Raw genomic sequence first — 16,098 nt, 5'->3', positions numbered from 1 at the left:
AGGCAGGCCCCCTCTCCAGCTGCTTGGGGAATGAGGGGTCCAGAGAGTTCTGCAGGCACCGGTCCCTGTGGCTGATGCCCCGCCCCCCCCCCCCCCCCCCCCCCCCGATTTGCAACTTTCTCTTCTGCCTCAAAGCAGTGAAACATCCCACAGGGTGGGGTCCAGAGGCAAACTGGTAATATGGTCCCCTCCTGGGGAGGCGAACTAGGTCAGGGGGGTCGGGGGTGGGGGGCTCAAGGGACGGAGATTTTTCTCTGAATATATTGCTTTTATAGTCTTTGAACTTTGAAACTTGTGAATGTACAACCGATTCAAAAAGAGAATTTCTTTCCGGGCACCTGGATGGCTCCATCGGTTAAGCATCCGACTCTTGATTTCAGCTCAGGTCATGATCTCATGGTTGGTTGTGAGATCGAGCCCTGCTTTCGGATCCATCCTGGGCATGGAGACTGCTTAAGATTCTCTCTGTCCCTCAGCCTCTGCCCCTCTCCTGCGTGCTCTCTCTCCCTCTCAAAGAAAGAAGGAAAGAAAGAAAGAAAGAAAGAAAGGAGGAAAGAAAGAAGGAAGGAAGGAAGGAAGGAAGGAAGGAAGGAAGGAAGGAAAGAAAAAGAAAGAAAGAAGGAAAGAAAGAAGGAAAGAAAGAAGGAAGGAAAGAAAGAAGGAAGAAAGAAAGAAGGAAGGAAAGAAAGAAAAAAAGAAAGAAGGAAAGAAAGAAGGAAAGGAAGAAAGAAAGAAAAGAAAGAAAAAGACATAAAGAAAGAAAGAAAGAAAGAAAGAAAGAAAGAAAGAAAGAAAGAAAGAAAAGAAGGAAGGAAAGAAGGAAGGAAAGAAAGAAAGGAAGAAGGAAAGGAAGAAGGAAAGGAAGAAGGAAAGAAAGAAGGAAAGAAAGAAGGAAGGAAAGAAAGAAGGAAAGAAAGGAAGAAGGAAAGGAAGAAGGAAAGAAAGAAGGAAAGAAGGAAAGAAAGAAGGAAAGAAAGAAAGAAGGAAAGAAAGAAAGAAAGAAAGAAGGAAAGAAGGAAAGAAAGAAGGAAAGAAAGAAAGAAGGAAAGAAAGAAGGAAGGAAAGAAGGAAAGAAGGAAAGAAAGAAGGAAAGAAAGAAAGAAGGAAAGAAAGAAGGAAGGAAAGAAGGAAGGAAAGAAAGAAGGAAAGAAAGAAAGAAAGAAAGAAGAAAGAAAGAAAGAAAGAAAGAAAGAAAGAAAGAAAGAAAGAAAGGAAAAATTCTTTCTAAACAAAGCCCTTGACCAGGATTTAGGAGTGTGAACCTAGACATGCATTTCACCTCTTTCTCTTGTCTCGTGTTGACAGAAATTTGCTATATTCTAGTCATTACTCCAGGAATCTATATTCCTCTGAATTTAGCTAGAAATTGTGTATGCTATTTTAAAAAGGTTTTTTTTTTTTTTGGCTAATTTATTAATTTCTATTGATGCTTGATTGTTTTAACAAAAAGTCATTTTCGTAGGAAAAGCATAAAGGTGTAGAAACATGCCCAGACCCTCATTTCTCGGGAATCACATCCACGTAGGTGGGTAGCTGGTGTTTGATTATCTGCTCTCTTGGCCAAAGCCAGAGTGGCCCTCTTCCAGGCAGCCTTGTGGCACCTCGGGCTTTCTCTCTACCTGGGATGGTCTTCCCTGAGAGCTAAGCATGGTGAGGTCTCAACTCAAATGTCACCTCCTTAAAGGAGGCCTTCACCGACCATCCTAGCGAAAGCAGCTTCTGTCCACCCAGCCGGGATTCCGTAACCTATTGTTTCCTTTTTATCCCTTTCACCATCTGATGTCATCTTTGTTCACAGATTGCCCACTGTTCATGGGCATGTGTTTCAAGTGTCATATGGGAAATATGACAAGAATCTAGAAACTTTCTGAACCACGTATAATAGCATTTATGGTGACGTCATGATTAACTTCCTAATATCCTTCTGCCCCAGTTCCAAGAGGAAGGCTACTTAAATCAGAAGTGAAACACAGGGTTGACGGGGCGGGCAGACACAGCCCAGTTTGGGTGGACAGACACAAAGAAACTAGCAAGGCCAACCTACAGAGACCAGAGTGAGGCAGAGCTCCGGGCCCCCCGAAACATTCTGTCTGCATCAGACAAATCCTGGCCGGCACCGGGTGGCATTTCTTGGATTTTTTATGACACAATGTCTTCAGGACAGTAGTTCCCAATCGTCTGGGAACGGGAAAAAGCCCCATTCCTAGATTCTGTCTCTCACGCTGGGGGAGCAGAGAGAGGGAAACACAAAATGTTGTGTTTTTCCTACAATATTTATATACTTTGAACTCAACTTTTTCTGTAGCTGGTAAAAAAGATAACTACACAATCTCTTCTTCAATGATCTCAAAGTCATCTCAAAGTCTGAATTAGGCGAACCCAAATACAGTAATTGAAGGTGCAAGTTAGACAAAGACCTGGCTGATCAGACATGGCGGGGGGGGGGGGGTAGATGACACAACAGCCTTTTGCTTGCTCTAAGAGGGAAGGTTCTCCCCAAAAGAGACACCAGTCTCTACCCAAGGACGTGGACTCCCCAGCTAATGATGACGCAGAGGGGATGAGCAACGAGGAGCTCTATTATCATTCAGTTGGAATGTAGCCCAAGGACAACTGGTTTGGGCAATGCCATCCTGGCCTCAGAAATCCCCTAATAATAATTACCAACGCTTACCGAGTAGCTACCATGTGCCAGGCCCCCTGCTCTTGGCCTTACATGGCCTTACATGGCCTTAGAGTCACGCTCACCGCAAGTGTGAACTGAGTGGTGTCATTTCCACACTACAGACAAAGAAGCAAAGGCACCAAGAGCTGATGCGGCATCTCCAAAGTGGCGCCGCTGATCGACAGCAAAACCATGTCTGAACTCGTGGGGCTCGACTCCAGAGCCTGCACCCTCAGCCGCAACACTTGGCTGCTTCTCTCACTTGCCAGAAGGACCCCGACTCTTGCCGGGAGGGCTTACCTTTCTGTCTGTGCCACTGGTGATGATCTGGAACTCTTCGGGGTGGTAACAAACACACTGGAATAAGGTGTTTGCCAGGATCATCTGATTCCTCCGAAGACGCCTGAAAACAATTAGACGCAAAAGCTGTGAAGCTTGACTCTCCCTTCCCTAGAAAATGCATTTACTCTTCAGCCTGGATTTGGCACAAGCTTGGATTGGGTTGGTTTATCTAACCCAGAGATACTTCCTGCTACTCTGCCCGCTCCACTCTGGAGTCCTCCCAATGCACCTACGGGGCCTCAGAAGACACCGGGCGGGCCCTTTTCCAAAGACAAAGCACAGAACTCCGGGGGAAGCCTCCAGTTCCAATGAGAACAGAAGAGGCTGAATTCGGAGTCAACCTGCTGTCTTGCACACAAGCCACCATATTCTTGAGGCCGCCATTTTGAAGCCAAGTTTCCCACCACCTGAGTGGCAGCTTGGGGGGCAGCTTTTTCAACACGGATATTCTTGAGCCTTCCCTGTGGGGATTTGGATCTAGCGGGCTGGGAAGAGGCCACAGATGGGCAATTTCCGTCAGCGTGCCAGTTGACTGTCATGTGCGAAACAGTTTGGGAGCCACTGCCTGAGACACCGTGCTGACAAACACGTAAATATTGCTTCTCCTTCCCTGGGAGATGGGTGGCCATCTCCCAGGCTGGGCTCTACTGGCTAAAAAGAAATGCACGCCCTGCATAGTTCCTTCTCACTATGGAACTTTTCAAATGTGGTATCTGGGCTGACTGTTCTTTAGAGATTTTGGCACAAATTAACCAAATAGTCCCGCCATACAACAGGAAGGCTTCAGCAATTTGAGGTGGTCACAAACAATCCATGGAAATATGTTTAGACACATCCTCCCTTCTAGTTCCGTATTTTCCCAGGGGGGAGTTCGGGTGTAGGCTAAGAACCCCTACAAGCGTGGTCCTTGAACCAGGAGCATCCCTGGGGAGCTGGTTAGAAGTGCGGGATCTTGGGGCGCCTGGGTGGTTCAGTCGGTTAAATGACCGACTTCAGCTCAGGTCTTGATCTCACGGTTCGTGGGTGTGAGCCCCGCGTGGGGCTCTGTGCTGACAGCTCAGAGCCTGGAGCCTGCTTGGGATTCTGTGTCTCCCTCTCTCTCTGCCCCTCCCCAGCTTGTTCTCTGTCTCTCCCTCTCTCCAAATAAATAAATAAACTAAAAAAAAAGAAAAATGCAGAATCTGAGGCATCCCCTCTGGACCTTCTGAATACAAATCTACATTTTCACAAGAGCTCCAGGGGCTTCAAATGCACATCAAAGTGAGGAGACACAAAGGAGACAGAGGTTTTGTTTTTGTTTTTTTTCTTTAAGATTTTTAAAATGTTTATTTTGAAAGAGAGAGAGAGAGAGAGAGCATGAGAGGCAGAGAGAGAGGGAGACACAGAACCCAAAGCAGACTCCAGGCTCTGAGCTGTCAGCACAGAGCCCGATGTGGGGCTTGAACCCATAAACCATGAGATCATGACCTGAGCTGAAGTCGGACAGCTAACCGACTGAGCCACACAAGCACCCCTGGTTTTTGTTTTTTAATATATGAAACAAAAAGTGTTCTGCCTTTGCCTTAATTCCCACTCTCTTCTCTGCAATCTAGAATGTTCCATATTCTTTTGCAATATATATATCCATATCTCCATTTAGGTCTCTTTTCTCCCACTTCTGGACTTATTCAAGTCTCTCTAATGCAGTCAGATACAGAGGCAAGGCATCTTAGGAGTAGTAGAGGTGTGCTGGGTGAGGGGAGGGTTAGGGGAAGAGGGTCTAATTCTAAATAAAAACACAGGGGCGCCTGGGTGGCTCAGTCGGTTAAGCGTCTGACTTTGGCTCAGGTCACGATCTCCCAGTTCATGAGTTTGGGCCCCGCGTTGGGCTCTCTGCTGACAGCTCGGAGCCTGGAGCCTGCTTTGGAGTCTGTGTCTCCCTCTTTCTCCAACCCTCCCCTGTTCACACTCTGTCTCTCTCTCTCTCTCTCAGGAAATGAATAAACATTTTTTTAAAAATCTAAATAAAAACACACAGCCAAATGCTTATAGTTAAAAAAAAAAATCACCCTTGAAAATCCTTTGCATGGCTCCAACAGTAAGAGTTCACATGCTTTGGTCTAGTTCTCTTGGAGTCAGGTGCTCTTACGGGGGCCGTGACAGGCTGCCAGCATCAAGAGGGCCCTGGGACCGGGGCTGGCTGAGGGGAGGGGCTAGACTCACACCACCCCCCCTCTTCCACCCCTCATGGCAAGCTCATTCTGGATTCCACCGCACAGAACAAGAGAAACTGCCTGCATCATTACTTCCCTTCTCCCTTTTTGGGGGAGAGGGGATTCTTAGAATTGTATTTGCATACGTTAAATCATGCTTCGCCGTATGTGTCCAGGAAGCTACTTCCCCATGCATCCAGAATCTTCCAACATCCAGCTTGTCCGGGACACTGCACCCTTTCTACCAGCATCTGTAAACCCTCGGCAGGCACAGAGGAAAATGGCTTCAGATGAACATCCCCTTCCTGTTGCCTCAAAGGAGATCTCTACCCTTTGTTCAGATCTTCTCTCAGTGAAATGCTGGAATCACTGGGTTTTGGGTCAGATTGTCCTGCCACAGCTACTTACACAAGGTCCCAAATGATGCAAGTGCCATCCGTGCTGGCTGTGACACACTCCAGGTTGCTGTTCTTCACCCTAATGCAGGACACAGAGGATTTATGCTCCTTCAGGGCCTCCTCCAGCTTCTGGGTCTGGCAGCCTATCTGCCACACCCTCACCTGAAAGCCACAAAGCACAGGCTTTCAACACAAACTTGGGACTTTGGAAGGGATTAAAAACAAACAGGGGCGCCTGGGTGGCTCGGTCGGTTAAGCGTCCGACTTCGGCTCAGGTCACGATCTCACGGTTCGTGAGTTCGAGCCCCTCGTCGGGCTCTGTGCTGACAGCTCAGAGCCTGGAGCCTGTTTCAGATTCTGTGTCTCCCTCTCTCTCTGCTCCTCCCCTGTTCATGCTCTGTCTCTCTCTGTCTCAAAAATAAATAAACGTTAAAAAAATAAATAAATAAAAAATAAAAACAAACAAACAAAAACTCCATGAGCTTTTCCACCTCTGCTGTGCTTGACTTGTTTTTGTAAATTCCCTGCTCTGATCTCAGTTGAGTGGGGTGGGACTGCTGGGAGCAGGAAAGTCCTTCCACAGAGCCAGGAGAACACTACCAATGATCCTACACTTGGATCTACTTTCAAGGCTGAGAAATTTACCAGACACCTGCTGCTACACCAAGTGAAATAACAGGTCTGCTCTTTTCTGCTGAGCACTGCTCTCAGACATCTGGTCCCCCCAGGAAATCTCCCGGGGACCCAGAGCCGTATTTAAAGTTCACATCAGCTGCTCAGGGTTAATCATTTCAAATCGATGGGTCTCAGCCTCATCGGAGCCAACACCCACTTTCTACGGCAAATATTTTCCGACCCCCCCCCCCCACTCTACTATCCTGAAGTGAAATTCATAGGTCATAGGTCCTACACACAAAATTTCAAAACAGTCCATATGATGCCCTACCTGTAATAAAAAGAATACGTAAGAGGAAAGCTATTGTATGTCCTGTGATAAACATTCTGTCACAACTGTACCAGAAAACACAATAGTGTAGCCGGATGCTTATACTTTCTTACAGTGAGTATGTTGGACTTGTAAAAAAAAAAAAAAAAAAAAAAAAGACAGAGCAGAGGTTATCTTGTGTAAGTAATATGAGACAACACAAGAATAGTAGGTCCTGGTGAACCCCCGACCAGAAACTAGTGTCAGGGTGAGTCATAACAGACTTATTTGTACCTGAAAGAGGAAAATAACCATACACAAAGCAAGAGAAACATTCTAAGATACTTCCTTAGTAAGGCAGATGAGGAGGCATGAGGTTATCCCAAATGAGCTGTGCCATATTCATTTCTCTGGTGTCCAAATAATTGCCCGTGTCCTGACACAGGATGAGATAATGATTACTGCCAGAGAAAATGAATCTCTAACTTCGTGATCCCACTACATCGGGAGGCACACATTCGGTCTTTAGTAAGAGTAATACTCAAATTTTCCAACTACTATGGTGGGGGCACCGGCCAAACAGCACCCAGGCCTGGAATGTGGGGTGTTCTGAGTATTAGCCCTTTGGTTAGGGGATTGCAGGGGGGTTGGGGTATGTTTGGGCCAGGGGAGGAGCTAAGTGGTGGGACTGGGGTCTTTGCAACTCAGCCAAGGCCATTTACCAATGAAAATGGAATTATAGGTGCTTGAGAATTTCAGGAACTGCTGAACTCATAGCACTGCACACCCACTGACCAGCAGCCCTGGTCTCCAGCACTTGACAAAGACCTTGGAGACTATGTCTTCTGGAAGGAGGGTCTGTAAGAGCTGAGGAGGGGATGGGAGCAAGGGCTGACATGGTGTTCTGAAAAGATTTCTGAACAGGGCCAAAGGCAATGAATTTGTCATGTGTGATTTCCTCCGGCAGCTCTCCACAGCTCGGGCTCAGGCACCTAGAAGCTGATGGTCTGGCACAAGCCAAGTTTGGGCATCAGCAGGGCAGGTGCCCCCAAAGGCCGAGGGATCAAGCAGGACGCTGATAGTGTCAGCAACAGCGTGGCTGAAGAGATGGGGGAAGGGATCAAAGTCCTTGCAGGGCTGGTGGGCAGACAGCTGGGGAGGCTCCAGGGCCAGATGTGTCTATGGAGCACCTGCCCCGTGGCTAGCCCACACGGAGATGTGCTTGGAATGTAAAATATGCATCAGATTTCGAAGACTTGGTGCAAAATAGTGTGAAACATCTCATTGATTGGAGTATTGTTATCTTCCCTTTACACGTAAGAAACCAAAGCACAGAGAGGTTCAAGAGCATGCCCCAGGTCACACAGCCGGGATGGGGCAGAAGTGAAACACGACTCTCGAACTCAAACGCTCAGCCACAAGTCTGCTTGGCCCAAACTCTGCGAAAGGCCACATCAAGATGCTGTCTCTTTCTTCTCCCTGACAAGTTATTCCTACATTAGCATGAAGAAAGGAAAGGAAATGTCCTATGTTGAGAAAGGAAGGCTTTGGGGGCAGGAGACAAGTTGGGGAGTGGGGAGGGGGCGCACTGAGGTGAACGTGTGGGTGGAAGGTATTTAAGGCTCGTCCAAATGATGGAAGGGAAGGTCAAGTGTACCAACTTTAAAATAACAGTCAAATATCTGGGTAGATGAAAGAAGTGATTCTAAAAATAGCATCTCCTTAAAAGATAAGATGAAGACAATTTATGTAACTATAGTCTTTGAAGGAAAAGAACAAGTATTCCAAAACTCTGGCCAAACACCAACTTGGATTCGTGGCTTCATGCCATACAGAACGCTTCATGTCTGTATCTTAAATGTTCTTTTGTGACTAAATATAGCTCTCTGTGTGTTTGTATTATTAGAACTTTCGTTTATGATGTATCTGATAGGGTTTCTTCAAAAATCTTAATTTGGTCCTGCCTGACTCCTAGTATAGGTAAAAAAAAAAAAAAAAAAAAAAATCAAGTCCATGGCCTGTTACAAGGAAGGCTGTTGGTCGGTCTACACCTAGGGCTCGTGTAAAAAGATTCTGCTTTCAAGAACAATACCTCCCCTTCCCCACCGCCGCTGATGACCCTTTTACAGTCACTGGTGGTAGCGATAGCTGTCACTCCGATCCTGTGGGCGTTGTTAATGACATACATCAACCGGCCCGTCTCTGGGGCGAAGGCTCGGATTCTACCGTCGTCCCACGCTGGCGTGGAAGGGGAACAAAAAGCAGGCAGCATCAGTATACTCCTACTCTCTGTGAAGACTGTAGCTCTCATAATCACAAAGGAGTCAGGACTGGGGAGCAGTGGTGGTGACGGAGGAAAGAAGCCAGTCTCCCACAACTCCCTGGAATCATATCCCTCTTTCCCCTGACTCCCCAAACCGGCCACACCTGGCTGGAGGAAATGGCTGGCTTGCCTTAGTTGAATCTGCCTCTAGCTGCACCCCATCCCAGGAGAAAACATTTTTATGGGGGGGGGGGGGAGAAGAAAGAGGCCATTTCCCACCTCTCCCAGCTCTCCCAGAGCTGCAGATCTTGTACATTTGATTGGCTAGCTGATACTGCACCTGGGATGGAGAATTTAGTATCTCCAAACACATGTTGGCTTCCTACCCTTCCCTCTTTAAACCCGATGCTCCTTCCCCAACTCCTGCCATCTTTCCCATCTCAATAGAAGTTGCCACCATCCATCCAGTTGTTTAAGTCAAGAATTTCAGCCATCCTTGATTCCTCTCTATTCCATCCATCCAACTCCACCCAACGCAACCCAACATCCAGCAGCAAGCTCCACCAACTCTAGAGCTAAAAAACATCCTGAATCTGGCCACTTCTCAACCCTTCCGCTGGGCCTACCCTCATCCAAGCCACCAGCATCTCTCTCCTGGGTTGTTGTAACAGCTTCCTCCTTGGCCTCAGACTCTTGCTCCCTTCAAGGAATGACCTATGCAGGGGCCTGGGTGCACTTCTTAAAATCATGTCGACTCCCTGATCAAGAAAGTTCAAAAGGTTTTCTCACTACACTTAACAATTCAACTCCTTTATCCTCCATGGTAACTACTTTCCACTCCCTACCTAGCTCCCCACCTTCTCCTACCTCTCCCTCAACCGTGACCTACCCACTGAGCTCCAGGCACACTGGCTTCTTTCTGTTCCTCAAATACTCTAAGTGATTTCCCCCCTCAGGGCCTCTGCCCCTGCTGTTCCCTCTGCCTGGAATGCTCTTCCCCCAGGTCTTTATGCGGCTGGCTCCTTCTCATCAGCCTTAGTGTCACCTCTGGATCTTTGCAATTTTCAATAAAATGCTCGAGGTAAATCCCATTTCAGCAAAGACTTGAGAAGAGAGGGGGTGAAGGGAGTGAGTCACGGGGCCCCCCCGGTGAAAGAACCCAGGCAGATGGAATGTCCAGAGCGAAGGCCCTGTGCACCGTGTGCCTGAGGGATAGCAAAAAAGCAAGCGTGGCCAGAAGGGGTGAATGGTAAGAGACAGAGTCAGTGTTAAAAAGGTGGAGGTGGGGAAGGAGAGAAGGTCACAGAGGGGCCTTGGAGGCATCTGCAGGGATGTAGGAGTGAACCCTAGAAATGGCACGATCGGACTCACATCTTAAAAAGAATTTACTGGCTTCTGTGTTGACTGCAGACTGGGGGAGAGGGGTGGTGGGGAAGAACAGAGGTCGGGAGCCGTGGAAGAAAGCTGCTGGGATAATCTAGGGGATGGTGGTGGCTGAGACAAGGGAGGAGATGAGAAGTAGTCTGAAGTGAAGGCCATTAGAGGGAAATGCTGTAAGCCAGGAGCTCCCGGTGGTGGCTGCTGTGTGGGAAGACATGCCCGAAGGAGAAGACAATGGAGAGGAAACAGAACCAGGAAAAGAGGGGCTGAGATGGGCTCCTGATATCACCACTACAACAGCTACTCCTAAAGATACTCTTAACTCTTCCCTGATGTGAAGACGCGAACTTAAGTTTTGACCACTGGGGAAATTTGCTTAGGATGTGAACATAAGATGTTATTGAGAAATTATTATTTCATGGCAAAATATTATTTTTAGGGATGTACGCCAAAGTATTTAGAGGTGGACTCTCATGGCGTCCGTGCTTTATGTTAAAATGCTTTGGCGTGGAAGGATCAGCTGAGTGAAAACCGAATTCCCTTTGAGGCATAACACAGTTTAAGTCAGGTTTTTAATCTCTCAAATAACCAAAGGGGTTGTTAACATAGGTGCCCGAGACTCGCCGAGGCCTCAGATCCGTTTGGTAACCGAATTGCCAAATCCCCCTACTGGAGAGAAGGCTGCACGCTATATGCAGACATTTTGGGGGAAGAGAAATTGCTCTTTGGTCATTCTGAGCTCAGAAAGCCTCCGGCGGGAAGGGAGCTCTAAGGAGGGGCTGGATTAGAAGCAAGGAGGGGCGGGCTAGACCACGGGGCGCTGCTCCCCGGTATCCACCCGGAGAAACCGGCGTTGAACGAGAAGGCCAACTCCCAAAGCCACAGCCGGCACCCACGCCAAAGCCTGATAAGGACTACATTGCCGGAAATGATGTCAACGGTGCCGGAAATAATGTCAACGGTGCCGGAAATGACGTCAACGTTACCGGAAATGATGCTCTTGCCGTCTCTCATGAAGTCGATGCCGTGGCAGGTCATGTTGGGCACGGTGATCCGCAGCAGCTCCCGGTTGGATAGCGTGTGCCACACCCTGATGTCTTTCTTGGCACAGGTGGCAAACAGCTCGGCGGTGCCACTGCAAAGGAGCCACGGCGAGAATAAAGAGGTGCAGCCATACGCGACGCATGCTGTTTCTTAGACGCACGTTTGACTCGCCAATGTATTACACGAGGATATAGGGAAGGACGCCTTTTAGGCTCCACGTATCTCAAAGTCTGATGGCCTTACAGAAACCTCGTGTAAAATGGCATTCAATGCCCACACATCACCTGTGGGCCATCTTTTGTAGCCCTTTCCCCGGGAGGATGGGTTGGGAGGAAGTCGCCCAAAAGGAAAATGTCAATTTCAAAGTCTTTAAATGTCCTGGTGGACAGGAGATCAAATGGGTCTGTGGAATACTGATATTAAGACAAGCTAAACAAAACTTCTCCTGTAAAGTAGATAATCGTTAACAATTTCAAAGACAAAAATGACACGTGTGCTAGATTGCACGCCTGCAGATAACCTAAAGCATTACTTTGCTTGGTTGTGAGAAAATATGGGGCTCTGGACAAGGACGTGAACCCAGAGCGATTGGTTTGTCCGCATTTTTTTTTGTTTTTAAAGGACAACTTGTAAATATAGTGAAAAATGCCATGATGTCAAAAATTACAGGTTATTCCAATTTGGATCAGAAAAAGAATACTGGGGTAAAGCCCACCTGCTTTATAGATATGAATTTATAGCTACAGCCTCTGTGGGGGCTGAGCTAACTTCTAGATACAAGGGCTTCTCAAGAAATCTCTACATTTCATCAAAGGCACATTCAGGAAAAGAGAGTCCCTCTCCCATACACTTTGGAATTAATAAAAAGTGGATCTTTTCTGTATACTTAGCTTTGGGGCTTGGAGAAAAACAATTATAATGTGGGCTACTTAGAAAGAGCGACTGCTGGAGGGGTGCCTGAGTGGCTCAGTTGGTTAAGCATCTGACTCTTGATTTTGGCTCAGGTCTTGATCCCAGGGTTGTGGGATGAAGCCCCTCATCGAGCCCCACATTGGGCTCTGGCACTGCGTGTGGAGTCTGCTTAAGATTCTCTCTCACTCTTCCTCTGCCCCTCTTCCCCTGCTCGTATGTGCTCTCTCTCTCTCTCTCTCAAAACCAAACAAATAAATAATAATAATAAAATAAACTAGAGAGGCTTTATATAGGACACTGCCTTCAGTGAACGACCCCCTCCTGTGAGGAAAGTGAGGTTTTAAAGAGGCATATGGACTCCTTGTGAAAATCAAATATCACAGAATGAGCACACCTAGAGAACTTTCCAAACTCTTCCTACCCTTGATGGACAGTCTACTTTTTCAGGAGTCTAGTCAAGACATTAGCTCTTCAAGGAGCAGACTGTCCCTAGTTTAGGATCTGAAAGGTTAAGTTCCAGAAACAAACAAACCGATTGGATCGAGATGCCATATCAGGCCCGTGTGCCTCCCGTCTAAAAGCCCCTAAAATAAAGACACAGATAAAGATGACAGAGAGAGGGGTAGAGGTAGAAGATGCAGAAGTAGATATGGGAAAGCAGGAGAGATTACCGTCAAATAGGCCAGAAATATTGAGGACAAAGAGAAATCAGCCAGATAGAATCTGCGAAGAAACAGAACTGGAGAGAAATACAGAATATTAAAATCACGAATAGACGGTACTTCTTGTAATGTTGGGAGCAGTGAAGCCACACTAACCTTCCCACAGACAACAGTTGTGAACACTGGATTGAATTCATGACAACAGGGACCCTGAATCCTAAAGACAATGAAGACATTTGAAAGTAAACAGAAATCAAGGAGTGTTCGCTCTTGTAAAAGGGCAACCGGAAAGGGTTCAGAATCATTACTGTGTTGCTGGCTAATTCGAAGGTTAGCCAGCAGTAGCCACGCAAAAAGGTGGCAGAGAAACCGTAGCCTCACCAGCTACAGATATGCAGAGATCAGAGTTAAGGCCTAGAAAATCAAAAGGGGAAATCGTGGCAGCAAAAGACCCACCGGGATAAAACCTAAACTCAGATTATCAACACTGCCCAAATTCCCATCTGATAGCTAAATTCTACGTGCATGGGAGAACCCCCAAGAGGAAGAAAAAGCAGAGACCAGAAGGAACTCTACTTTTCTTTTCTTTTTTTTTTTTAATTCTATTGATTTTTTTTTTTTAAGTATTCTATTTTTGAAGACAGAGCTATATGGGATCAACCTAGGAGGTTTTTTTTTTTTTTTCCTTTTTAACTGAATACATTCACCAGCTGTGTTCAGCTTGAGTGGCAGAAAGATGGACCTTACAGGCTTAACATATCAGAAGCCAGGGCCTGAGGTCATAAGAACACCTGGAAACTAGGGGAAAATCCCCAGAAGCAAGGAAACCATGGAGAGGATGAGTTTCATCTCTGCACAAATCCTTGGGAGGATGCTAAATTACACAAGCCCACGGGCTTGCCCAGAACCCGTACAAAAAAGTAGCCGTGGGAAGCCATGAAAACGTCAGCTGCTGCATTCTATGAGAAAGATAAAGTTTGCAGTTTGAGTCCAGGCCAAGAATCCTCAGAGAATACTACAGAATTCAGAGTTACTGCATTATATGTAGATGTAGATATGTATGCGGATATACATGTACGTAGATAATATGTCTGGAGATAATACACGTATGTCGGTAATATGTATTACCCATTATGCTGAGTTTTCAACAAAAAGTAATTAGACATGCAGAAAAATAGGAAAATACGAGTCAAGAAAAAGGCAGTCAAAAGAAACTGACTCCAAGTAGATCAACGTATTGGATTAACAAGCAAAGACTTTAAAGCAACTATTTAAATTGCATTCAAAGTATTAAAGGAAACTATGATACCAATAAATTAACAGATAGGTAATATCAACAAAGAACTAAAAACTATATTTTATTATACTTATAAATTATTATAATATATATTTATGACAAAGATTTGTGACTCTTTTAAGACAAAAATTATAATTTTGTATCAATGGGTTAATAATATGAATAGGTAGGCATACATGAAAACAAAAGCACCAAGAATAAGAATGGGGGTAAGAGACATAAGTTGTCACAAAGTTCCCAGACTGCATTTTACTTGAAGTAATTCAACATTAACTCTAAGCAGACTGTGATATGTTAAAAATGTACATCATCATCCTTAGAGCAGCCATTAAAAAAAATTAATGCAAAGATGTATAGGTAGAAAGCCAATAGAGCAATGAAAATGTAACACTAACAACATTTGATTAAAGCAAAAGGTGGAGGGCGCCTCGGGGGGCTCAGTCGGTTGAGCGCCCGACTTCGACTCACGTCATGATCTCACAGTTCGTGGGTTTGAGCCCTGCGCTGGGCCCTGTGCTGATGGCTCAGAGCCTGGAGCCTGCTTCGGATTCTGTGTCTCCCCATCTCTCGGGCCCTCCCATGCTCACGCTCTGTCTGTCTCTCAATAATAAATAAACGTCAACAAAATTAAAAAAAAAAAGCAAAAGGTGGAAGGAAAGAATAGAAGAACAAAGAACAGATGAGACAAAAGAAAAATAACAAAGGAAGATCTAATACTACTAGATCAAAAATTACATTAAGAGTAAATGGACTAAGCATTTTAAATAAAATGTAGAGATTTTTAGACTGGATAGAAAAGCAATAACTAATTACATGCCGTTTCAAGAGAAGAACTTTAAAGATACACTATATTGAAAGTAAAAGTATTTTGTAAAATATATATGAAGAACAACAAAGCTGGGATGAATACATTAATATCTTATTTCAAATCAAAGAGAATTACTGGAAATGAAGAGGGTACACTTAATGATTAAAATGTCAATACATTAGATGTGCATATATATATATATATGCTAATGTACACACACACACACGCACACACACACACACACCCTTCAAAAATACATGAAGCAAAAACTGACAGAAATAAAGGAAGAAATCAATGTTCATTGCTTGAGGCTTTAACACACTTCTCTCAGTTAAATGATAAAACTATTGACAAAAAAACTACTAAGGATAAGCCATGTATGACAGTCACATTAAAAGGTTCCATAGAGAAAAAAATATGACCTCCAAAATACATAATGAATTGTTCCATTTACACGAAGGTCAAAAGCAGGTAAAATGAATCTATGGGGCTAGAAGCCCAGGTAGTGATTCTCTTTAAGGAAAAGGGTAAGGGTAGTGATTGAAAGGGGTGTTTTGGGGTGATGGAAATATTCTATTGTTTGACCAGGTGGTAGTCATATAGGTGTGATATTTCATTGAGGCGGTTACTTATGATTTATATACTTTCTGTAAGTATATTTCAATACAATGTTCATTAAAATACTTTTTATACCTAGCCACATTATCACTGAAATCCGAGGGTAAAACAAAAATATATTCAGATTAGTAAGGACCGAATTTTCTATACACAGACTATCTCTGAAAGAATTACCATCCCCCACCCCTTCCCCCATGAACAACATAGAAAAAAATCAAATAGGGAGATGTGTGAAAGAAAAAGAGGGTGATAAAAGCAAAAAACAAAAGTTATAGATAAAGCTAAAAGTAATTATTTGTAAAAGATAATAACTATATAATCTGAGTCTAATTCTAAACAATGTTATCATCAGAGACGGTGAGAGGGAAATAAAATATGCTGAGACTCTTGCTCCTTTGGAAAATATGATATAAATGTTGGTTAACTCTAGTGTTTCAAAGAAAAATAATTTATATTAGAAATTCAAGGGTAAATCACTAAGTGAATAAAAACAAAGTGAATAGTTTCCAAGTCATGGGGAGCAGGGGAGGGGAAGGGAGGATCGAAAAACATGATGGCCACACAGCAAAAGACAAGAAAAGTAAACAAGAAA

General features: G+C 45.0%; 1 protein-coding gene across 2 annotated transcripts in view; it reads right to left on the bottom strand.

The window, feature by feature from the left end:
* The window catches only part of CFAP52 (cilia and flagella associated protein 52), a 44,235-nt gene that overhangs the window by 2,451 nt on the left and 25,686 nt on the right, over positions 1 to 16,098 (bottom strand). Inside the window, exons 9-12 of one of the 2 annotated variants that reach the window (XM_003996206.6) lie at positions 11,152 to 11,300; positions 8,615 to 8,760; positions 5,608 to 5,759; positions 2,966 to 3,068 (exon numbers count right to left, since the gene is read on the bottom strand). In XM_003996206.6, the coding sequence (XP_003996255.2) occupies positions 2,966 to 3,068; positions 5,608 to 5,759; positions 8,615 to 8,760; positions 11,152 to 11,300 (550 nt within the window). The remainder of the gene's footprint in view (positions 1 to 2,965; positions 3,069 to 5,607; positions 5,760 to 8,614; positions 8,761 to 11,151; positions 11,301 to 16,098) is intronic. The other variant, XR_006589594.1, reaches the window with a different exon arrangement.

Source organism: Felis catus, chromosome E1, assembly GCF_018350175.1.
Source record: "Felis catus isolate Fca126 chromosome E1, F.catus_Fca126_mat1.0, whole genome shotgun sequence".
NCBI classification, from domain to species: domain Eukaryota; kingdom Metazoa; phylum Chordata; class Mammalia; order Carnivora; family Felidae; genus Felis; species Felis catus.
Note: the sequence above shows the minus strand (reverse complement) of the source record. Positions and strands in the feature narration are given on the sequence as shown.